The sequence below is a fragment of the Lepisma saccharinum genome, chromosome 26, assembly GCF_977018435.1.
Source record: "Lepisma saccharinum chromosome 26, izLepSacc3.1, whole genome shotgun sequence".
In the NCBI taxonomy this organism is placed as follows: domain Eukaryota; kingdom Metazoa; phylum Arthropoda; class Insecta; order Zygentoma; family Lepismatidae; genus Lepisma; species Lepisma saccharinum.
This window is the reverse complement of record NC_139254.1, coordinates 25,053,270-25,079,009: the sequence shown is the minus strand read 5'-3', so window position 1 is coordinate 25,079,009 and position 25,740 is coordinate 25,053,270. Positions and strand designations below refer to the sequence as shown.

The window sequence follows — 25,740 nt, the reverse complement described above, 5'->3', positions numbered from 1 at the left end:
ATTTGGAAATAAAATATGCTAGACATATAAGGTACAGTTCAAATGAAATACAGTACTTATATATTAACATTTATAAATATTATTCTGGATTAGTATAAATAGTTGCAATGTTCATGTATGAACATCAGTAAGTAGCAGTAATACAAGGGTTATTTTTTAAGTAAGGTCCGTTTTGCAATAGAAACAAAGTAAGTAAATGTTTTTCAAAAAAATATTTATTTTCTGAATTTACATGCACTTCTCTATTTTTCTACATAATTTCTTTGCTGGTTTAAACATTTATCGTAACAAACTACAAGTTTTTGGATGCCCTCCTCATAGAACTCTGCCGCCTGTGATGATAGCCAGTTACTCACAGTCGTTTTCACTTCTTCATCAGTGTCTAAACGCTTGCAGCCTAGGAAGGTCTTCAGATGGCGGAAGAGGTGGTAGTCGCTAGGTGCAAGGTCTAGACTGTACGGCAGATGATCGAATGCCTCCCAGCCAAAAGATCAGATCTTGAGTTTTAGCCACAACATTTGGCCTTGCATTGTCATGCATCAGTATGACACTGGCTGGCAGCATTCCATGCCGTTTGTTCTGGATTGCTTGACAAAGTTTTCTTAGGGTCTCACAGTAGGAAGCTGAGTTAATTGTTGTTCCTTGTGGCGAAAAGTCCACTAACAAAATGCCTTGCCTGTCCCAAAATCCAGTTGTCATGATATTGCACTTTGAAAGTGTCTGTTTTGCTTTCACTTTGACTGGCGATGATGTGTTGATCATCCACCATACAGTCCAGACCTTGCACCTAGCGACTATAGTGGAACCACAAGCAAAAAAAACCCTGCGCAAACCCACGACTCCTGTGAACCATACTCCTGCATGGAGGGGAGGGGGAGAGTGGAGCATGCTTCCTTATGGCCCAAGCTGAATGGAAGAAGAGAAAGGATGCGGAGCCTTTTGTCCAAGGTCTTTTTCCTTGCTCTCGCTCTATACCACCTCTTCCATCGTCTGAAGTCCTTCCTGGGCGGCAAGCATTTAGACACTGATGAAGAAGTGAAAACGACCGTGAGTAACTGGCTATCATCACAGGCGGCAGAGTTCTATGAGGAGGGTATCCAAAAACTCGTAGTTCATTATGATAGATGTTTAAACCGGCAAAGAAATTATGTAGAAAAAGAGAGAAGTGTCTGTAAATTCAGAAAATAAATAATTTTTTTAAAAAAAAACATTTGCTTACTTCATTTTTATTGCAAAACGAACCTTACTTAAAAAATAACCCTCGTAGTATGGTATCAGTTCAATGTAATATTGGTTGAGGACCATGTTATAAGCAATTCATTTGCAACAAAAGAATTTAAGTGTAAATGGAGATTAATTAAGGTGGAAACTTAATTATTAGCCAATGGCAATGTATCTGTATCAAAAATAATCTGTTGGATTTTATTTACTGATAACGGTCGATACTTTTCCGGCATTTTGATTGCTCACGGAGTCTGCAAAAATGTCAGATGTTCTCTTTTACAGAGTCTATTGTGCAAAATTCTGTTTCCATTGATGTTGTACCAATTTTATGTGGAAGAAACTGTACTTTGTGATTACATAACAGTTATTTTTTATATTCTGAATATTTTAATGCATAACTATAGTAAATTAATGCTCGTAATTTGGAGTGGAATACTGGTACTTACCCACTAATATTACCCAATATTATGAACTTTTAATTCTTACAACTGGGCCTCTCGATGGCACAGTGGTAGCATCGTCACCTTGTAATCAAGGGGTCCTGGGTTCGATACCCGGTGGAGGCACAGGTGGTTCAGATCCCACTTTAAACTGTAGGTCCAGTCCCGATTAGCCTTACTGTGAATAAAGTGGACTTTAAACACCAAATCAACAAATCAACAATAATTCTTACAATTTTGAAAGTCTATTGATTATACATTTTTGAGAGACTTGCAGGTAAAAAAAAATCTGATGCAGGAATTATAAAATTCAGAACAATTGTTGCTCCATTGGAAGGATAAATATACAATGTGGGAAAATATAAAATCTATGAACTTAACACTGTTAAGCCTTGTTTCTATGTTAATAAAACATTCAAATGCTGACTAAGGCAAAATTTATTGTATTAAAAAATAAAATAAATATACACTAGAAACGTAACATTTCCACCCTCTAACAGGGTGTTCTTTAGACAAAGATTTACACTACGTTTCAGTTGTTAGTGTATATTTATTTTAATTTTTTATACAATAAATTTTGCCTTGGTCAGCATTTGAATGGTTTACTACGAACTTAAAATCCACTGTATTTTATGCCAGTAATTTATATTTTTTACCATTTCATAATCTTTTTATCTGAATTTGCTCTATATATTGTTTTAAGGACTATTTTCTCCAACAAGCGGGACTGTGACCATCAATGACTATGACATAGCAGAAGATATGGACAATGTCAGGGAAGGACTGGGATTGTGCCCGCAGCATAATTTACTGTTCAATGACCTTACTGTGGAGGAACACTTACTGCTGTTTGGCATGGTACATATTTCTATTTTATGCATAATTTAACAGTTTGTAGGGTGTCTGAGTGCTAAGTGGGAGACCTGGGTTCAGTTTCTGGGTGGTTTATCTCTGACAGGATGTTTTCTGTTGACGTTCATGCTCAAGTAGGTCTTGGGTTCTCATCAGTAGGTGCCTCATGGAGGAAACCTTGAAGTGTAGAGGCAGCCAAAGCATGGTGATGACCACGAGACCTCTCCGATGGCATAATGGTAAGGTTGTGTCCATGTAATCAATAGGTCCCAAGTTTGAATCAGGAAGCTTATTGCACTGTGGTTAAGATCCCACTTTAAATTATTGTTCACTTCCATTCAGTGTATCCAAGTGTAAAGTGATTTAAGACTGTGTATCCCAAACCTGGACCCTTGATATTCTCTGTCAATACTCTTCTAACTAAGCTATGCAGCTAAAATTTATCTTAACCACAAGCGAGAAACCTGAGTTTGATTCCTAGGGTGGATGATTTTAGGTGGGAATTTTTTCATCAATGTCCCTGCATGAAGCACATCTGGGATTCACCTTACCTCTAATAAGTGGGTACTAGGGGGCAACACTAGGAGTAAAAGCAGTTGGAGCATGGTGCTGATCACATAACCTCTACAAATGTCTGATATTGAGAAATGTGTGGGTTCTGCTGCCACATCTTCCATATACCTTCAACACCATGTTGCAATGTTCATGGAGTAGCGTAATCTTTTATTATTTTTATTTTAATATTTGTAACTATTGGAGCATTTGCATTTGCACTGGAATGTATGGAACCTCATACTCACTTGGTACTCATGAACATATGTAGCCATCACCACATTTTATATTAAGTATGGGCAGAACTATCAAAAGTTTGACATATACGATCAGGTTATTTGACTCGTGACAGTATTAAGTTATCATAGGAATAATTTTCACTCATACTTTTTTCAGCTGAAAGGGAAGTCCAAACAGGAAGCCAGAGAAGAAGCTACAATTCTGTTGAGCACCATGGGGCTGTCAGAGAAGGCAAAGTGTAACGCATCTACTTTGTCTGGAGGAATGAAGAGAAAACTGTCCTTGGGCATTGCACTCATTGGTGATTCCAAGGTTAGTTTATGTGCAAATGTTCACCACCAGTGTGCTCCAAAGTCTGGAATTATTGAATTCTAGACATCCTGTGGTGCAGTGTATCTTTCGATGGCTAGTGTCCTTGTGTGCCAATGCCGATGTCCGCTTCTGTTGGGTTCCAAGCCACATAAGTATACAGGGGAACAAAGCATCCGATGCTGCTGCCAAGTCTGCTGATGCAGACGGCGACGTTCTCATCCACCTGCTGCCAGCTAGTGACCTGCAGAATCAGTTTTGTTCTTGCTTTTTTTTGACATTTGGCAGGCCGAGTGGGATGCAGAAACTGTGGATGCATATTGAACACAGCCGTCTAACGCATGGTCACTTGCTGCAAGGGCTGGACCCTCCAATGTGTCGTGTTTGTAACGTTGTTTAAAGTGTTCGGCATATTTTTATTGAATGTGCCGACTTTGCTATCCTCAGACAGACTTTTAATTTTCTCGGCTGTTTGTGATCCCTGTTTGGTGATGACAACAGTGTTTTATCAAATGTTTTTAATTTTTGCAAAGAGCTGGTCTCTTCCACTGTCTGTGAGGAAGTTTTTAATACATTCCGACTTTTTAGTGTTGTGCAGGTTTTTTACAACCTTGCACTTTTAATTTTTCCCAAGGAGCTTTTTACACCCCTAACTTTAACTTTTCAGTCAGAATTTTAGATAAGGGATATTTCTCTCTATAAATAGAAGGGTGCAAAATGGACTTAAGTGCCGATGCACCAAAAACTTTTAATTCAATCAATCAATCCAGTAGCTGGAAAGAAACAAAAACATTTGTGTACATTTGTTGTTCTATTCATGCTAAATGTAATAGTATGATATATTAATACGAGCTTTCATAATGATGACACAATTCCTAATAGCAGCCGGCCCCTGTGGTGGAGGGGTTAGAACATCATGCTACGATGCCAGGGGTCCCAGGTTCGAATCCTGGCCTGGGCATGGATATTTGTGAGTGTCCATTCATCAATTTCATCACATCATCACTCATCCCCATCTTTGCAAATTAGCCAAAAGTGGCCCAAAAAGCGAAGTAAAATAAAGCAAATCAAATCAAATCAAACTTAATAGCAGCCTTGATAAAAATCACAATATTACCGTTAGTTCAGTTTTTGGGTCTAGTCTAGATCATTTTTCTTGGACAAAATGACACAAACCATCAACTTTGTAGGTAAGTTATGCCATTGTACGTCCATGCACAGTTGTAGTTCTGATTCATACTCTCTGCTCAAAATAGGTTTCTAGTAGGCATCAGGCAGTACGGACTACGAAGTTAGTAGTAAGGTGTGTTTTATACAGTGTATATTGATACACTTGTAAGTTTAATTGTATCTTCTGCAAATATGCTGTATAAAGAAACAAACTGTCGGAGTACTAAGTAATGTGAGTGCATTAACACATATTGGTACTGATCGATGTAGGCATATTGGTATTTTAGTTTATTGGTATTACACTTCTATACTATTTTTGTACTGAATTAGATTAGTACAATTACTTAAATAAAATTCATTTAATTTTTTTGAATGTCCAGATTGACACCCAAATATGCCTAATTTGACTGCACTATGATTTTACTTTTTCCGTCAACTTAAGTTGGTTTTTTCATCTTTGACCCCTGAAAAACATAAAATCGAGGTTTCACTGCATTTGCTCCTTGTTATTAAAATAAGAGTTGACTGAAAGCTCTGACATTTCAATGTTTGTGATTTCAGGTGGTGATACTCGATGAACCAACGTCTGGACTGGATCCTGAAGCAAGAAGGCAAATTTGGGACCTCCTTTTGGTAAAGTTTATATTTAACCTTAGTGTATTGATAATGGAAGGCACAGTAGTTGAAAATCTGTATATTATCACAGAATGTGCAGTTAAATTGCATATAATGAGAAAGTATAATCTTAGAACACATTTGTGACTCTGTACAGAATAAATAATTAGCTGCATTACTTGTGTGAAGCAAAGTCCAATTTCCACATATTAACCAGTGTTTAAATAGCAAAATGTGCAAGGAGAAGTAAATTTCAGAAATGCATTTCTTCACTTTTAGATATATTCTGTTCGGCAATATAACCTGCCTAATAGAAGTAAATGCAGAATATGTCATAACATCATTTACTATGTAAGGTATATTTATCAAGAGATGCAGACTTTTTATATTTAAAAAAAATGTACAGTGATTTATCCACATAAACTTCAAACAGCCCTTTAGATGACCCAACATTTTCTCAGTACTTCTCAAAAAAGCCCAATTTGTTTTCATTTTGGCTTTAAATGTACGTGACACCCTCTTAAATACAAACTTAACCCCTCCAGATGAAAAATTCTAGTTAAACCTCTGATTTTTGTTTTGCAAAGGTTTGCTATCTTAGCAGTTCAACTAATAATTTCTAGTGACATGCGGTGATGTCGACACTTGGGGTAGCAATCAGTGGGGTGCCTAATGGGGGTTGGTGTGGGTCAACCCCCCTCCCCCCTTTTAGGGCCCAGTTTTCCTAAAAATAGAACGTCAAAGACAGGAAAAGATTGCAAAATGAGGAATGACCACTAAAAAGTATTACACGTAACTCCCACCTCCTTTCAAAAATAAAAAAATGATTTGATTTGACTACTGAGCCATAGATCCCAGGTTTGAATCTCGGCTGGGTCATGGATATTCTTTGTGTGTGTCCCTTCATCAATTTAATTGTATCATCTTCGTGATTAGCCAAAAATGACAGAAAGCGAAGTAAAATAAACCAAATCAAACAATGAATCAATGAATAATTTGATTTGATTTTTGTTACTTAGCGTCGCTTTTTGTCACATTTGGTTAATCGCAAAGACGATATGACAAAATTAATGAAGGGAAACATTCGAACCCAGAACTCCTGGTGTTGTAGCTCCCCCACAGTTGGCTAATTTGGTGTTTTAAGCCTACTTTATACAAAGAAAAGCTAATCGGGACTAGACCTACAGTTTAAAGTGGGGTCCGAACCATTATGTGCCTCCACCGGGTACCAATCTGGGACAATTTCCACTCCCCCATGGAGGTCGGCCGACAACAAAGATGAGAGGAAAGAGCTAACCATTCAGATACTTGGGTATCGGTAAAGCAAACTGCATTTTTCCTGAGTAGTAATTATCAATTGATTTTTTGAAACACCATCTTTGTATATAATTAACATTTTTTTCAAAAACTTTTCATTGCTTGATTTCCCTAATTTTTCCATCTCACGATCTTGTTACTGAAGGATCCGGGCTCAAGCCTTGGCCTGTGCATGAGTTTTTCTTTGTAACCACTCTTCATCTGTTTAATATAATCATTAATCAATGTTCATCGCCATGGCAAGTTAGGTAAAGTGATGGAAGAGAAAAAAAAAGAAAGAAAGAAAAATACAAATAATTTCCTCCCAGTGAATCTGCAGGGCACTGTGACATGTGAAATGAGGAGTCCAGAGTTCTCTGTTTATGATTTTTCTCACAACTTTCTTAAGCTCATTAGCTACTTATCATGATTAAATCTATACAGCTAGAAAAAGTGATGGGAGGTGGCAAAAATTTAATATATTAAAGGGGATAAACAGGTAACAAAACACACCTTTTTGTAGTTTCTTCAATAATATTAATTTGGTTTTTGAGTTCTGGGATACATTTTTCATTCCAAATTATTTCATTATTCATGCAGAGTACAACAAAAAGGAACAAGAATGCGCGCTTGTCACGGGTTTGAATCTCGGCCTGAGTTGTATTTTGTGAGGCCCTTTCAATTTCATCTTATCATCACTCATCCTTATTTTCGCGATAACCAAACGTGGCAGAAAAGCTAGGTAAAATAAGCCAAACCAACAACAACAATTTGAACACACGTTCTCTTGCCCAAATAAGTACATCCATATTTATGACTGTTTAGTTTACCCATTTCTTTTATTGGAGGCAAGGAGATTAGTATATTTAAATAAAAACTACTAAAACGAGAGCAAGAGAGAGCTTGAGCAAATATTTGTTCTTTAATCATAAAGCATAATTTTTTGTCTGCACATAATATGTTCCCATTTCATAAATAATAAAACTACATCCCATATTATTCATACATATTGTACAACGTATAAAAAGTTGTAGTGTAAATGCAGAGAACATAAGTACTGCAGAAAATTTTCCCCTAAGTTCTTTACAGGATTTAAAAAGGAATCGAAGGGAAACCAATCCCCTATCTGTTCCTATAGGAGATAGACTGGGGGACCTGAAAGCACGGGCTTTCAACCATTGCAGCGTGGGGTGAGGGGACAAGGGAGGTAGAGACAGAAATCTTCCCTTTTTCTTCGAGTGGTAGTTTCTACCTGGAACTGGTGAGGCAGAGGAAAAGCCAGCTAGAGTAGTGGGTCCTTCCAGCTTTGTCTGCAATTTGCACCAAGGGATGAGAAGCGCTTGAAAAAAAGTATTGCATGTGAACTATGGCATCAACAACATAATAAATATTGTGATTTGAAAATAATTAGATATGTGAGATTGATTGATCTATCTCTGCTAGACTACCTACTCCTCAGTGCACTTAATGAGGGAAATTATTCATCTTTCAAGTTCTTTATAATTTACTTTGACAAATCAACTTTAACTGTAGTGTTGACTATCAAAATAATACATTTTTCTGCTGCTCTTTTTTTTTTCAAAATTAAAATGAATGATGATAGGGGCTCCTTCAAGTTGTGCATGACTGGAGCCTGTTCTTTTCCTGACTTCCTCCCAAGATTCCAGAGAGAAAATTAGACAACTGGGGTTGCTAGTCATAGACTCTTGTATACTTTTTATCTCCGGAACTGCTACATCTGTTTGCTCAGTGACTGAGTATGTTAAATATTTGACTTTTGATCTCACCACTGAAGGTCTCAGGTTTGAATCCTGACCTGGAAATGCATGTTCTTTATTAGAGCCCCTTAATCAATTTCATGTAATCATCAGCCAAAGGTGGCACAAAGTGATGATAAATATCAAAAAACACAAATTTGAAACAAGCAGAATAATTGTCATGAAGTCAGTAGTACATCTTATGTAACTTAACACATTCATTGAGAAAATATACATTGCATTGGAAATTATTGGCTTTTTATTTTCAGGGTATGAGAGGAAAAAGAACAATTCTAATAACTACACATTTCATGGAAGAAGCAGATGTTCTGGGTGACCGAATAGCCATTATGTCACATGGACAAGTGAAATGTTACGGAACATCTATGTTTCTCAAAAAGCTTTATGGTAAGATATCTGCTGTTTAAGTCTTGTTAATACTGAACACATTATTGGATTGTTTTAAAATTTTTCAAATAAAATAACTACTGTTGGTTACTTACCCTTCCAAATGGAAATTAGTGCAACTGGACTTAGTTATTACAGATGAAAGGACAAACATAAAGGTACATCACATGCCAAAGCTAGACTCAAACCCAAGATTTTAATGTGCTTGGCCACAGAGTCAGTTATACAAGATTCTTAAACCAAAAATGTGCAATTGATTTAGTCTATTTTCTTAAGTGGTTAATTGCAATGCTATTTAAATGAAACTAAGAATTATAAACTCGGACAAATCACAATATGTACTTTGTTTTTTCATTAAAATTTCTGCATTGATATTGAATCTTGTACAAGCTTAAAAAAATAATTGATTGAGTTGGTATTTTAAGTGCACTTTATGGACAGTAAGGCTAATTGGGACTGGACCTACAGTTTTTAAAGTGGGATGCAAACCACTATGTGCATCCACTGTTCACTAACCATGTCTTAAATATGTAGAAATTTCAGCAAAAAATGTCTGCTCAACCAGGACTTGATCCAAGGTCTTATACATACTGTTTTCTTGCCTGTGTGAAAATGTTGTAGCAATGGATGAATTGCTCTAAAAGTGCTCATATTTTCTTTTCATAGGAGCAGGATATCATCTGACTGTTTCGAAAGGCAACACTTGTGATGTAAAGAAACTAAGAGAGATTATTCAGCGCCTAGTGCCAGATTCATCAGTGAAATATAACACTGATACAGACGTTACTTACATCCTACCATCTGATCACTCGGAGAAATTTCCAGAACTCTTTTTGCATCTGGAAAACTGCAAGGAAGAGTTAGGCATTCATGGAATTGGGGTTTCAATAACAACCATGGAAGAAGTGTTTATTAAGTAAGTTACTGTAATTTATTTTCTGCCTGAGTGGTAGAAAGGTAAACAAAGCCTGAGATTTATTTCTACAACTAGCTGATTACGCAACATTACCTGGGTATTTATTTATCCCAATCTTCTATTAGACAGGAATATAATGAATTCTAACTATAGTGTAAAATGAACTTGGAGTTGAAAGGCATTGGGAGTATAACTATTCATCTCAGTGACTCTGAAAACTATGGATTCCACACTAACATTGGTCGTTTTACATGTCACCCCCTTCCCACCCCCACCCCTAGGGGTGCCAGGGGTGTCTGGAGTTGAATGGCATTGGGAGTGTCACTATTCAATTCATCTTAGCAACCCCGAAAACTATGGATTCTACACTAATATCCGTCGTTTTACATATCACCCCCTTTGCACCCCCATCCCTAGGAGTGTCAGGGGTGTCTTACCCCCACAGTATTTCTTTCTAGATTGTAAGTCATATGTGTACCAAGTTTGGTCATCATGAATGTCACCAATTAGCTTAAAGACTCCAAAAACTATGGAGTTCACACTAATCTAAGGTCCTGTTCAGCCCAGGTTGGTACAGATGCACGGGAGTAGTGCAACGGAGGGGTGAGGTGGGGGCAGAGAGCAACAATGTCAGATCTCTGAAATTTTCTCTCCGCCGGGCCTCTTACGTGCTTCCTGAGCTAAAGCTCTGATTATCTGTCGTCTGCTGGATGGTAGAGGTCTCAACACAGGGTGCAGTGTTGCAACCACTTGCAATGCATTTTCTGTTCTGTGGATTTTAACGGATTGACGTTCCGAGGGTGAAAAGCCTGCTCTGAAATATATCTGCTTGTGTTTGTTATTGTGGTGTTCTGTGTTTTCGTTAGTTTCTTGATATATCTGTGTTGCATTGTTGTTTCTATTTTGTTAATTATTACTTATTGTTGCGTTAGAGTTCGGAGTGCATGAAGTGACCAAGAAGAACAATGGCATGTTTTTCTCCAGAATGCTACAAGAAATAGCATGAAAAAGGCAAATAAATGTTTGTCCTTGGCCGAACAGTGTTGAACGTGTATGCCTATTTCCGGGCAAATAAATTATTGGCATCATCAACACAATGAAGACTGCCACTCGAATGACATCTGAAGCAATGGGGATAGCTATGTCAGACGTCGACTATTATTAAAATTAAGTAAGACTTTAATGAAAACAAAGAGGGAAATTTTCTGCACCAAGTAAGAAGAATGATAAGGGGCTATTTGTCTTGAAAAATATGATAGTTTTACCCAGGCTGCTATTAGGAGGACAGTGAATGTTATGTATAGGGAAAATGAGCTACCGACTTTGGGAAATCTTCATGAAATCATCTTACGTTTTAAAAATAACTTTAAAGGTTCCTGTACAAATTTTTAAAGTATGTAAAATTTTAATTGCTACTTTTCATTAATTAGATGAAGGACCGAGTGAAAAAATTGCATTTGTTCCAGGTTCTCGATTTAATTGAACAAGTTTGTTTAAAGTTCATTTCATTCTCAGATAAGCTAATTGAGACTAGACAATAAAATGGAATCCGAACCATTGTCCATATGACTCCACGGGGAATCAAACACTCTCCTCAATTACAAGACAACATGGTTAATAACTACCTTTTTTCTTTTAATTTTGTACAGAGTTTTCTTCGAATATCAGCCGTGATTCGAAAATGCCCTGATTCTTTGGCGAACACACAACAACCAATGTTTTTTTTCCATTTTAATTATCATTGCTAATATATATCATTTAAATAATTATGAAATTGTGCATTTACCAAAAGCATATATTACTTTCTAAACATAGAAATATCATGATTGTTCAGTAGTACAGATGTAACGGAATCAAAAGAAAGGGAAAATATTGTTAATTTGCAGAAGAGAATATTTGAATACTACTGAGAATTGAAACTAAACAATGAGTGTGAAGCCAGAGAGGTAAAGCTATAAGCCATGTGGTGGCCTTTGTCAGTAACCGACTGTTTTGTTTGTTTCAATTGTTTTTTTCAAACCCAAAGCTGGATAGGGGTCTGGTTCCAATCTCCATTCATGTTTGTTTAAATTGACAAGAAATGATTGCTGCCTCTACATTTCAGTCCAATAAATGCATGAAATGAGATTATTTACATTTGAAATCCTAAAAAAATATGGCTAATTATTGCATGTGATTTTACGTACACCTCGCATTCCTTCACCACTGAAGCAAAAAAAAAAAAATCTCTCTTGGCGTCAGCTGGAGCGACTGTGAGAACGAAGTGCATAGCAAATACGTAAGCGCTTGCTGTTTTAAATTTGTTACACTTTAAACGTGGCAATATCTTCATGCCAAGAAGGAAGTAGGAGTTATTTCCAGTATGTACCGAACTGCCGTGAACAAGTCTGTAGATCATTTTTGACATTTTATTTTTCACCCCCTCTCACCCTCCATCCCGATAGGTGATGAACTTGGAGTTGAACGGCATTGGGAGTGTCACTATTCATCTTAGCGACCCCAAAAACTATGGATTCCACAGTAATATCGGTCGTTTTCGATTATTTTTACATGTCACACCCTTCCCACCCCCACCCCTAGGGTGCCAAGGATATCTTACCCGCACAGTATTTCTTTCGAGATTGCAAGTGATACGTGTACCAAGTTTGGTTGAAATTGCTCAAGACAATAGAAGATACAAGGCACGTCCAGAAAGTAAGTTCCGTTTGGTAATAAAATTAAATTGTGTACAGATACAGAAAAGTTATTTATTGCACAAAATTCTACAACTCTTAAACTACTTTTCCACATAACTGCCGAAATTTTGCAGGCATTTGTCATAGCGTGGCACAAGTTTTTGTATACCTTCTTCATAGAAATTTGCCGCCTGTGTCTTCAACCAGTTGGAAACAGTTTCTTTCAGCTCGTCGTCATTGTTGAAGTGTTGACCGCCAAGGAAAGACTTGAGATGTATGAACAGATGAAAGTCGCTAGGAGCGAGGTCAGGGCTGTACGGAGGATGGTCAAACACGTCCCAGCCAAATCCCTGTAGGAGGTTTTTCGTCACATCAATCGCGTGAACCAGTTCTTCTCTAACCAAAGATGGACGCCCACTTCGTTCTTCATCATGCACATCACTACGTCCGTCATTGAACTGTCGGACCCATCTTCTCACCATTGAATCACTCATTGCATTTGGTCCGTAAACATCGCAAATTTGCCGATAAATTTCACTTGGTTTCACTTTCCTCGCATTCAGAAAATGAATCACAGATCTGATTTCACAAGCGGCGGGATTTTCAATCAACACCGACATTGTAAAGAAGCACAACAAAGCGTACGTGACTGACAGCGATCTCCAAATGGCTCACGTTTCTTCTCCTTGATACAGAGCGTCTACCGCACATGTGCGGAACTGCGATCGCAGCGCTGCAGCGGAGATAAATTGAAACGGAACTTACTTTCTGGACGTTCCTTGTAGATTCTGTTAATGTCCTCATAAATACAAAAGCAAAATTTCACATGCAGTTTTTTTAACACACTGGAGTGCATAGCCATTCTTGGAGCCTAACAAAAAAATAGTCTAATTTCATAGAATCATGCTGATATTCTAAAGTGTTGAAGTAGAAGATCTGTTTGAAGACCTTCACATGAATCTTTATGCAGATTGAATTCTTTATCATCCAGGTATCCTTAGTAGAGGATGGAGTAAAAAAAAGTTGGCTTCTGGTTCCAAAGTTTTGCATCTGCAGATCTGGCTCCAAGTTTCAAAGGTTTCCCTCTGCATATATCTCTCCAGGTTCCAAGATTTTCCATCCACAGACCTAGCTCTAGGTTCCAAAGTTTTGCATCTGCAGACCTGGCTCTAGGTTCCAAAGTTTTGCATCTGCAGACCTGGCTCTAGGTTCCAAAGTTTTGCAACTGCAGACCTGGCTGCAGTTTGCATCTGCAGGTCTGGCTCCTGGTTCCAAAATCTTGCATCTGCAGACCTAGCTCCAGGGTCCAAAATCTTGCATCTGCAGACCTGGCTCCAGGTTCCAAAATCTTGCATCTGCAGACCTAGCTCCATGTTCCAAAATCTTGAATCTGCAGACCTAGCTCCAGGTTCCAAAAATCTTGCATCTGCAGACCTGGCTCTAGGTTCCAAAATCTTGTATCCGCAGACCTGCCTCTAGTGTCTAAAGTCTTGCATCGGCAGACCTGGCTCTACATTCCAAACTTTTGCATTTGCAGATGTGGCTGTAAATTCCTTAGTTTTGTATCTCCAGATCTGGCCCCTAGTTCCAAAGTTTTGCATTTGCAGATCTGACTAGAAATGTACAGCTATTCTTGTGAATTCGGAAGATTTCTAAAGAAATATATTTTGTTAGAAAGCTGGACTTCTTAAAGTGGTTCTTACTTTACACTGAAAGTATAATCAGGTTATTAATAATAAACAAGTTTTTCATACCGTTTTATTTTTGTGCAAACTTTTCTTTTTTAAAATATTACATTGCGTTGAGTTTAATCATAGACAAGGATCTGAAGTGAAATCATGCCTTCTCTAATAAAGGCAGAAATATTCATTATGTTATTACTGTTATTATTATAGGTCAGGGGAGACATCAGAAGAGGATGGTGGAAGCAACCGATCACTACCGTCAGAGTCTTTAGCAGGCAGCCAAACTAACTTGGAAGGTAAGATTCACAAGTTTTCATTTTCACAATTTTCTCAACATTCATAATAATTGCAACACAGTAAGCCCCACACCAAAACATAATCAATTGCATTAAGAATTAATTTAAAAGTAACATTATTATGGATACAGTTGTAACAATTAATTATCCCTGCTGAAAATTCTGTCTGCTACTTTCAGTTGATGAACCAGTGTTTTCAAACATCTACTGTGTTTAAATTTTCAAATAGATGCAATAACAAATTGTTAATCAGGAGAATTGAAAAGTTGTATTTACAGCCAATATGTTGTGCTAGACACACTGCATGCAATATTACATATAATACTGAAAAGAATATTTCACTTGGAAGTTTCTCTACTGTACACGTACTGTACATTAGACCAACTGAAATTGTTGTATGAAACCATTGAGTTTCAGTAGATTTCAGAGAACCACAGTAGAGTATAATTGATAATAGTAGATTCTGTCTACTGCAACCAGTAGAAATTTCCAGCAGAGATGGGTAGTGACAAATACAATGTAAGTTGTTATTTTTGTGCTATATTTTCATAAGAATCTTACAATTACTATTCCTATTTTGAATTGGGGATTGGCCCCTCCCCACATCAATCCTGGTAGTCTGTCACATTAAGAGATGTACATAACTTTTATGATGTCTTTGTATCGAAAATACTACTGTTTTAATTAATTCTGTTTATGCCATGATAATTGTACTCAATATACTACATAGTAATGCATTCTAAATTACCACATTATAGAACAGAGGAAAAAAATGTCAAATGCTATATTTCGAACCTTTCTTCTTTGTGACTGTTGCTGCAGCTAGGAAACAAAGGATCTTTCTTTTTTTCTGTAAAGAAGGCATGCATTTGAGAGAAAATGACCATCCCTTATGGGGTCAGATAAGGGGGAGGGGGTTGTTCATAGATACTATAAACAATTGCAAATTATGAGAATAGAGTTCAAAAAAAGAAAGGGGACAATAATGGGTCCAAAATATATTCTCGTTTCACGTGCAGAAATCTTTTGTTACAGCTCGGTATGTTAAGAGAAACAGGTTTAATTCCCTGGAATTTTGAGACATATTTCTGCATAAAGTGGTTCTAGGTTTCACCCAGCCTCTCGACAATGGTTACTGGCTGGGGCTGACCCTGAACTCCATAGCTGGGAATATGTGGAGCCCTACCTTCACATATTTTATGTGACTTCAAGCCACAGGGGAAAGTTGTAGCTTTTGTTACAAATTTTTTTCACTACAGTCATCAGAAGAAAATACAATAGATATCCAACTGTAAATGAATCAGTTGATATTCATCTGATTGCCAAGGCAGAAGTTATCATCATATTTTTCTTTCAGCTTCACATGCAAATCGAAGAACAGGTCTAGGACTAGTAGTTCAACAATACCTAGCACTACTGCTTAAGAGAATCAAGTATACATACAGAAGGTGGATCATCTTCATTCCCCAGGTACATATATTATATTAAGTTCCTATTCATTATTTAAAACAGATAACACTTCATAAACTTCTCATTCACATCACATGGGGCTCAGTGGAGTTGGAAAAACACTTTCATTGCATATTCATAGTTTGTTGAATTAGTTTGAAGATGATAATTATTGTTGACAAATCACGATCTTACAGTTACCTTATTGGCAAAGTTTTGTCATTTATCACTATACAGTTTACATTTTTGACTTTTGGTTTCCAAATTCATTGTTATGAAATTTTTTTGGGAGGTGGTGGGTGCTCTAATGATGGAAATCAACTGTTTGTGTAACGTTATATGTTACAAAATAATCAAAGTGCCAGTTATAAATACATAAATTGTGAGCCATGGTAGCATGGTCGTTAGGGTGTCTGCTACCATGGTAGAGACTCCGGTTCAATCTCCAGGGAGGGGGAACCGGAATTTTTCCACCTGGTCAAGTGGCTCTATTCTCTCACATGAAAGAAACGCTAGCTATTCCTGCTCAGTTAATAGTACCGTGCTGCCATTTACAAAACTATGAAACTACAAAACAACTGCACATCGTATTTTGCATAGCGTACACAACAATACACAAGAACAATTCACGTTACCCGATCTGAAGTTGGAATAAACTTTCCTGCCCGAACCTAGATCAGGCAACCTGCTTAACATTACACATTGCAACCTCGAACACAGCTCGGGTAATCTGCTTGTAACTCAATTTATGAAATTGAAACACCCACTTAAGGGGTTAAATTAAATGTTACAGTATTTTGCAAACACTTACTGTCAATGACTATCAACAGTGTTTCCAAGACCTGTACAAATGCTGGTCAAAGTGTATTGCCTCCTCTTATATTTAAGGTGATAAAGTCATTTGAAGGTAATTACTTGTTTTCTTTCCTAAAAAAGAAAGTTTGGTTTTTTTATTGGCGAACCTTGTATTACATAGAAATTTCAGCACAAAAATGCAGGCTCAAGCCCCAGTCGGGCATACATTCTCGACAAAATCTCTATGCTGTACCAGATGGCCATAACTAAAGTTGCTGTATTCAGAGCCCTCTGGAGCCTGTTTGAAGCAACGGATTGCAGTGAAACTTCATATACAGGCTATGGAGACCATGGAAAAGTGAATGCTGACGAAAAAAAATAGTTCAAATTTTCACCACCAGGTGAAGTAACAACCACCAGTAATTTGAGTTCATGTTGGCAGGCCCATAGCCAGGCAGGGCCAGGGGGCTGAGCCCCCCTTGGAACTGCCGTGAGTCCCCCTGGCATTGCCGTCAGCCCCTTGACATTAGGTAAAACCAGTTTGTACAATTTATTTGCAGTGAAGAGTGAAAATGTAGACAGCAGATATTATTTGCTCACAACTTTGGTGAAGGATAAATTCACAGAGCATGAACAGAAGCGGCAAGTATTTAGAAGATTCTCTTCTGTAGACTTTAGATAGTATCTTCATAGGGATATTTCTTTATCTGTACCTTCGCTGCCTCTGTTGCAACCTCCCGTTTAGACAGAAATCAGTGACTTTGACGTCATCATGAAAATTCCCTCCGCATCGGCGTCTAAGGTTAACAGCTCCCAAGTTTTGGGAATGAAGGGGTGAGTGTTTCATTGCTTCAGCCGGAGGTGGAATGTACTGTAGGTACTATGATTGAATATTGTCCATTTTTTCTTGCATGATATAAATACGTATCTGTATTATCAAAAGTAGTATGGAGTGTGTAGTAAGGGACAATTTCAGTAGTATTCAATTAACACATCAAGTGGTATTTTAAAAGATATAGAAAAAATGTAGTATTTGTATATTTCTAAAATTTATGTAACTTAATGACCCCCTCCAACACACACAATTTGCCTTCATATAATAATGTTAAACTATGGAAAATGGACTTGGTTTACAAAGCTCCCCCTGATAACCCTTGAGTCCCCCCTGGTGATCAATTCTAGCTATGGGCCGGCATGTTGGTGCTCAATATGCAGCCAGTCAACGTGAATGACACTTTGGAAGCATAAGACAGCATTATCAATGGACTCACAAAGTGTTTCCTGGGATGTTATTGTACCGTCCACCAGATTTCAGTGCCACATTTTAACCTGGTGGTGAAAATATGAACTTTTCTTTTGTTTTGTTAGCATTCACTTCCCCAAGGTCTGCATAGCCTTTATACCAAGTTTCAATGCAATCTGATGTTTCAAAGTTTAATTGTGGAAATTATAAAAGGATACACTGTAGCTATTGCACATAATTTTGAATGTACAGAAGGTCGTTTCATGTCCATGGTAACAAAGTTAGAACCCACCTGACCTTAAGAAAAAACATGACGCCATGAGCGGTGGTGCTCCACGTGATACCACTGTCTTGCAGCAATGGCCCTGCAGCGGAGTTTCCATTGGAGGAGACTGCGTCGAAGAACACATTGGTCCAAAAGATCATAGTCCTCCTGACAAGCTTTCCAAAGACCCTCAATTGTACGGAGCCGTCTGCTTCCCAAGGCTCGTTTCAACAACGGAAACCCACAAAAATCCATGGAAGAGGCATTGGGGGATTTCACAGGGATGTCCGTAAAGGGGATTGCATGAATGCCCGTTTCACATGCCATCCGATCCATGTATGCATGCGTGGAATTTGCCGTATGACTGGAGGCCTTGTCCTGGTGGATGACAACACGAGATGTGTCGCTGCCATAGAGAGAAGTAATTTCATGTCTGTAAAGTGGCTCCAAAATATTCGTCTGGTAATAGGCTGCATTTATTTTAGCCTTTTTTACCACTCTGCATGGTGGAAGTTTGCCGTTATGGCAGTAACCACAAACAACCATGAACCCACGTGGAAAACTTTCAGCACATTCACGTACCCACCCAGATCGACCTCTTGCATCACGTGGACGATAGTAGATGGCCCTTTTTTTTACCACATCCCGACAGATACACCCATGCTTCATCCAGGGACACCACGTACTTCCAGCGGTCCCCTGCCAGATGTCGTTCGTAGAGCTTCCAGCTGTTGGTCTTCCTCTCCTGGACATGTGAGGCACGCAACTTATGAACTTGAGCCTTGTGCTTCCGCACAAGTTGTAAATCTTGGGCTATGATGCGATTTACAGTTGCAGGGAAACATTGCACTGCCTGTGCAATCACTCTTTGCGTTGCAGGGTTTTCACATCGCACCAAGGATCTCACTTTCCGCACATCATCGGAGGAACGCTTGGGCTTATGATATGTCCGAGGCCCACTTTGACTGGTTCCAGCAACAGGTACAGTGCAAGCTTTATGGCGATTAAATACTGCATTGATACCCTTCTTTGACACATGGAATGCTTTCATGTGGCACTGTTTAATTATCTGGCTATAACTATAACCAACGTCGGAAAGGGCACAGATGTACCCCTCCCAAAATACTGGAATTTTTGGTGGCATATAAACACTCACTCGCACACCAACTATCGTTTTTGCAAGTCAACACACAGTACTTTCGTCCTACTGGCTCTGGCTGCTCTGTGCTGTGCCTACGTGCTGCTCCTTGGTGATCGAAATCGTTACCATCAACGTGAAACAACCTTCTGTACATGGTATACCCATGAAATTTTTATTGGATACGGGATCCATATGCAATTTTTTAATACAGAGTAACTTATTTTCAAACGTTAAAATTACAGAACTGTACAAGGTACATAAAAGTTTGTTACGTTTATGTATGAAACACTCCTTAGTTGAGAATGCATGGAACCCAACCTCTACAATTTTGGTTGTTGCTTTACAGAACCAAAAAAGCTTTAAAGAAAGCTAGCTTTGGTTCCAAAGAGCTTGAGCCCATCACAAATTACAGTTTTGAGAACCCAAATTAAACAGATAAGGGAATATGTGCTTCATCCTGAGTGGTATGGTAATTGATATACTCTAGATTTGTAACAACATTGATATAGTAGGTAAACAGTAGTAAAGTCCTTGGCCCTCTTAAACGTATCCAGCAATGTACATAAATCATGGGGATTTTATCCAGGATATTAATTATTGTACAATGCTAAAACCAGCTCTGGCTGAACATAATTCAGTGCTGTAGTCTTAAATTTTCCACAGGGTATATGCTAAGAGGTGTTGTGAAATATTGAAACCATGTTTGCATTAAGTACGTAAATAAAATCATTTTACTTCTACAAAAAATGTTATTGATGGTATGATATGTCCATAATTGCCATAAAAGATTCATATGAGAAGGCATTTCTAATATCAAAGTGCTTATTTTAATGATTGTGTAAATTGTCAGTGCGTGAATATACAGTTAATAACTTTAATAACTTTAATGATAATGCTAATAACACTACAAAAATGAACAACTTAGAAGTAAATGCTTTGGAGAACATACTACTTACATTGAGCAATAGGAAAAGCAACAATTATCCCATTTTTTCGTTCTATCAGTGTTTAAAACTAAAATACAAAGACCTCAATTGTCATGCTTAAAGAAAGAGTTTTTATAGTTCACTGCCAATTGTTGCGAGAAAGAGAAACATTGTTGATACTTTCGCATGGAGCTTACTTGATTTTTTGAAATCTCATGTCATGTTAAGTATAACTTTTACATTGCTTAGTCAAATGAAAGCAATGAAATGCATGTATCCATACCCTCTCCCCACTTCTCAACATTATGTTCCCGAAAGTATAAGTATATGCATTGTAGCAGAAGATATATGCTAATGAGCAGGGAACAGATTTATATGTAGTAAAAATATGTAGTAAATCCATATTTAGTTATTTGCACCAAAATATGGAGTTAAATATAGACTTAAAATTGCAAAAATTTTAGCTTTTTAATAGTGCACTACACGAGCTACATAAAATCCAGTCTTGGCATTGTAACTATTACTGTGAGTGTCTTGAAGAGAAACCAGAAGCGAATCCCGTACGTGTGCCACAAATCGTTGCTCCTGGCACTGCTGTGGGTCACACAACTAGTGTCAAGGGTGGAGTTAGTAATGAGCTGCTTGACTTGGGACTCTCTTCCAATGTTCACAAAATAATGTTTCTAATGGCCAGGTGTTTAATGCCTCTTCGGACTTTGTCAGTTATTTGGTCACATGGGGACATGTAGTTATTGCCCGAATATGGAGTATATGTTGAGAAATGTTCTCAAATATGGAAATACAGTAAAACCTGTCTACCCTAGAACATGATGGTTCCAAGCAAAATTTTCCATCTTAACAGTTTTCCTTCTTATACAGGGTTGACTTTAAATACAGTATCAAGCGCTGCAGGAAATAATGGAAAGACAGATTTATATTTCGGATTACTTATAATGTAGAGTACTAATGCATGTACGTACATGAATAAAAATGTGATACATTCATCAATTTCATCATATCATCACTCATCCCCATCTTTGCAAACTAGCCAAAAGTGGCACAAAAGGCGAAGTAAAATGGACACTCACAAACATCCATGCCCATGCCGGTGTTCGAACCCGAGACCCCTAGCATTGTAGCGTGATGTGCATAGACTTACTTGACTTATTTCCTGTTACTCCGCTACGGAGCATAGGGCCTCAACGAAGCATCGCCAACGGACTCTGTTTCCAGCCATCTTCCTTATCTCGTTCCAGGTCTTTCCTGCTTCCCATATTTCTTGCTCTATTGTCCTTCTCCAACTCATTCTTGGCCTTCCTCTCCTACGTTGTCCTTGTGGATTCCAGCTCAATGCTTGTCTCTCTATTGCCGATGGATCTTTCCTCAATGTGTGGCCAATCCACTTCCACTTTCTTCTTTTGATCTGTATTGCCACCGGTTCCTCTTGCGTACGTTTCCATAGATCTTCATTTGAGGTAATTTCTGGCCAATATATTCCCAGAAGTTTCCTTAGGCATCTGTTTATGAATGTCTGTAAGTCTTTAGTAATTTTCTTTGTTACTTTCCAAGTTTCACATCCATAAAGAAGAACTGACTTCACATTACTTCTAAAAATTCGCAGCTTAGTTCTTATTGAAATTTCTCTGGCTTTCCAAACTTTATATAGCTGAATAAATGCCACATTTGCTTTCCTAATTCTTGATCTAACATCATCTTCTGTTCCCCCTGTATTTGTCACCAAACTCCCCAGATATGTAAACTCCTTAACCTCTTCAATATTTTCCTCATTCAAGTGGAAATTTTCCATCTTTTTTACATTTGTTCTTAATGATTTCGTCTTTGTACTATTTATCTTTAAACCAACTCTTTTCCCTTCCTTATCCAAATCTCCTATTTTTTTTTCCATATTACAGTATGTGTGAGACAGCAGACAAACCTCATCTGCAAAACACAAGTCTTCTAGCTGTTGGGTGAGACTCCAATTTATACCTCTCCTTTTTCCTTCCGTTACCCTCTTCATTACTTTATCAATTACCATCAGAAATATTGTTGGTGTCAAAATACATCCTTGCCTTACTCCTGAAATAACTGGTATTGGATCCGTAAGTATTCCCTCATGCACAACTTGGCATGTGGAACCATCATAGGAGTTTTTAATAAGATCAATCATGTGTGCTGGAATGCCATATTCTTTTACAATTGTCCACATTTTCATTCTATTTACAGAGTCAAATGCTTTCTGGAAGTCCACAAATATAAGGTACATATTAGAGAAGTATTCCATACTCTGTTCTGTAATAATACGCAGTGTATTTATCTGATCTATACAGGAACGGTTGCTTCGAAAGCCTGCTTGTTCTCTCCGGATCTTTTTCTCAACACATCCTTTAATTCGGTTTAAAATAATTCTACTTAGAACTTTACTAGGAACTGAAAGTAGTGTTATGCCTCTCCAGTTATTGCAGTTAGTAATATCTCCCTTCTTAGGTATTTTTACTAGTAAACCTCTTTTTCAATCTTCTGGTATTGATTTTGTTTTCCATATTTTTGCAAAAAGTGGTTGTAATATTTCTATTGTCATCTCCATGTCTTCCTTAAGAATTTCTGGTGGAATGTTATCAATTCCAGGTGCTTTACCACTCTTTTGTTCTCTCAATACTTTTTTAATTTCTTCTTTTGTTGGTTCTTTAGTAGTTATTTCATCTTCTATTTCATATTCTGACATTTCTTCCGGTATTTCAAGCAGATCTTCTGTCCCTTCTATGGTTTGGTTTAATACTTCCGAAAAATGTTCTTTCCATCTATTGAGCTGATTTTCCTTATTTGTAAGGAGTACTCCATCTCTATTTCTCACTGGGCAATTCTGTATGGTTTTCTTTTGAGACAAGATCTTTGTAATTTGGTATACTTCCTTCATATTTCCCTCATTTACTGCTTTTTCTGCCTTCCCGCCTAACTCACTGGTCCATTTTGTACGGTTAGCTCGCACACTATATTTCACTTCATGATCTTTTTTCCTATATTCTTCTTGTAATTCTGATTTCCTTTTCCTAGTTTTACACATATTAATCTTCTGCTTAATGTGTTTCCTTTCTTCTATTTTCCTCCAAGTTTCCTCTAACATCCAGTTCTTTTTCTTAGGGTTTCTATATCCCAAAACTTCTTTTGATACTGTTGTAAATGTATTTTTTACCTTTTCCCAGTGTTGTTCCACCTCATCACCATCCAGCTCCCCTAGTTCTTGATATTTGTTCTGAAGTTGCAACTTGAAGTCCTGTTTTACACTATTTTTCTGTAGTTTTCCAATGTTAAACTTTGTGCTTTGTTTATTAAATTTCTCCTTTGCAGCCATAATTTTTACCCTAAAACTGGCTACCATAAGATGATGTTCACTGCTAATGTCTGCTCCACGTTTACTTCTCACATCTAATAAAGATGTTCTCCATTTCCTACTTATAGCTATATGATCAATCTGATTTTGAGTTTTATGATCTGGGGATACCCAAGAGATCTTTCTTATGTATATTTTTATGTGCAAATAGTGTACCTCCAATAGTCATTTCATTTGAGGCACACCAATCTACAAACATTTCCCCATTTTCATTTCTATCACCTAGGCCATTCTTGCCAATCACTTGCTCCAGTCCAATATTTTCTGAGCCAATTTTGGCATTTAAATCGCCCATTACAATAATAACATCTTTCCTCTTAACCTTATTTACAGTGTCTTGTAATTCTTTGTAGAACCCTTGTTTTTCTTCTATTTCTGCTTGGTTTGTGGGTGCATAGCATTGAATGATGCTCACATTTCTAAACTTTGCCTGTAATCTCACCATAATTATTCGTTCAGATACAGGCTTCCAGTCCAATATACTTCGAGCAGTCTTCTTGTTTATGAGTATGCCTACTCCATTACGATGTTCATCATCTTCATTTGGTCTACCTGAATAGAGGAATGTCATACCACTAGATGTTTTCATCTCTCCAAATTTATTCCAACGCACTTCGCTCATTCCCAGGATGTCCAACTTATATTTCTCCATTTCTGCTTCTACTTGTTGCAATTTTCCTGCCTCATATAATGTTCTAACATTCCAAAACCCCACTAGAGTTTTCTTTTTTTAAGTCCAAAGGTCGTCACCAGTTTGTCCGTCCGGCTATTTCCTCGTTTGGTTTCTTTAATAATCTATTTTTAAGGGTAGTGGGTTATTGGCCCTCTGACCCCGAGTGCCATGATAGGGCTGCCATCTTTAGGCCTTGGCACTTGCCACTCCACAATGTGGGACACAGATGCAGATGTTCACGTTTGTTTGTTTGGGACTGGGTAGGAATATTGGGATAGGATATACTAGGTAAGATGGGACGTTGCAGAACGCCTTAGTCTGGCTTCTCTTCCCAGACCTGTCCAGCATGGGTGACCCTGCTGGTAGAAAAATCTACCCCTGGCATAGCTCTCAGCCTCAACAAAGCACGCAAACCCCTCCACCCGCACGGTCAGTGCTACTATAAGGCGGCGTTCCCTGGAGGAGGATTTGCATAGAGGGAAAGAGAAATATTGAAAGATGGAATAAGAGAGGTGAAGAAAGACTGAGATAAAGGTGAAGAAAAATAAAGAAACAAAGAGAGATAACAAGAAAAATAGAAAGATGACGAAAGAACAGAGGAGAAATAGACAAAGAAAGGTGGAGAAAGATGGTAAGAGATGAAAGAAAGAAACTGAATCGTAACAGCTATGAGTATTGTAGTGCATTCTTTCATATCAACAATGTTACTGATAAGCGAGTGGCAACAGAGGCATGTTCCACTTACAGTATTGCATTGTTTTCTTGCGAGCGAAAAAATAAAGAAGGAAATTTCCATCTTACTGAGAATAAAAAACATCTCGTTGGTCTTTAAATGGGGTTCTGTTTCTGCGTTAAGGAGGTTTCTGCCTTAAGCAGGTCATTTTCAGGTATAAAAATGGTCGGTTCTGGGGACTTTTTTTTTCTGTATTTACAGGTTTCCTTCTTATAGAGGTTCCGGGATATGCAGTACTATGTAAAAATTACTAAAATATGTAAAATATGTGCCAAAACCTAATGTATGTACAAATATGGAGAATAAAATCTGAATTTTTCGAGTCTACGAGCCATGAACTGTAAAGATAATTCAAATTATAATTGATTTCAGCTTCATACATAAATGTGTATTTACATACTGCAAATCCGTTTCCTGCTAATGAGTAAGATTATTTAGGGAGTATATGCCATTATAGCACTGTATACCTTGACTACAGCCCTGATGTAATTGTTACTTTTAAGGGAAAAGATCAGGTTATTAATACTTTTATCATTTCTCTCAATAGGCATTAATACCAATTGTAATAATGATTGTGGCAGTATACACATCAACTGTGGTGACGGAACAACCACAGGCTGCACCTCCGCTGAAACTTATGCTTGACATATATGGTCACACGAATGTTCCGTACGAAGCTGCAGATAAGA

General features: G+C 37.7%; 1 protein-coding gene across 1 annotated transcript in view; it reads left to right on the top strand.

Moving 5' to 3' along the window:
- The window catches only part of LOC145979756 (phospholipid-transporting ATPase ABCA3-like), a 148,258-nt gene that overhangs the window by 75,496 nt on the left and 47,022 nt on the right, over nucleotides 1-25,740 (top strand). Inside the window, exons 10-17 of the mRNA XM_083112742.1 lie at nucleotides 2,368-2,522; nucleotides 3,465-3,620; nucleotides 5,349-5,420; nucleotides 8,725-8,863; nucleotides 9,530-9,779; nucleotides 14,350-14,435; nucleotides 15,793-15,905; nucleotides 25,599-25,740. The exon at nucleotides 25,599-25,740 is cut by the window's right edge and continues 299 nt beyond it. Coding sequence (XP_082968868.1) covers nucleotides 2,368-2,522; nucleotides 3,465-3,620; nucleotides 5,349-5,420; nucleotides 8,725-8,863; nucleotides 9,530-9,779; nucleotides 14,350-14,435; nucleotides 15,793-15,905; nucleotides 25,599-25,740 — 1,113 coding nt within the window. The remainder of the gene's footprint in view (nucleotides 1-2,367; nucleotides 2,523-3,464; nucleotides 3,621-5,348; nucleotides 5,421-8,724; nucleotides 8,864-9,529; nucleotides 9,780-14,349; nucleotides 14,436-15,792; nucleotides 15,906-25,598) is intronic.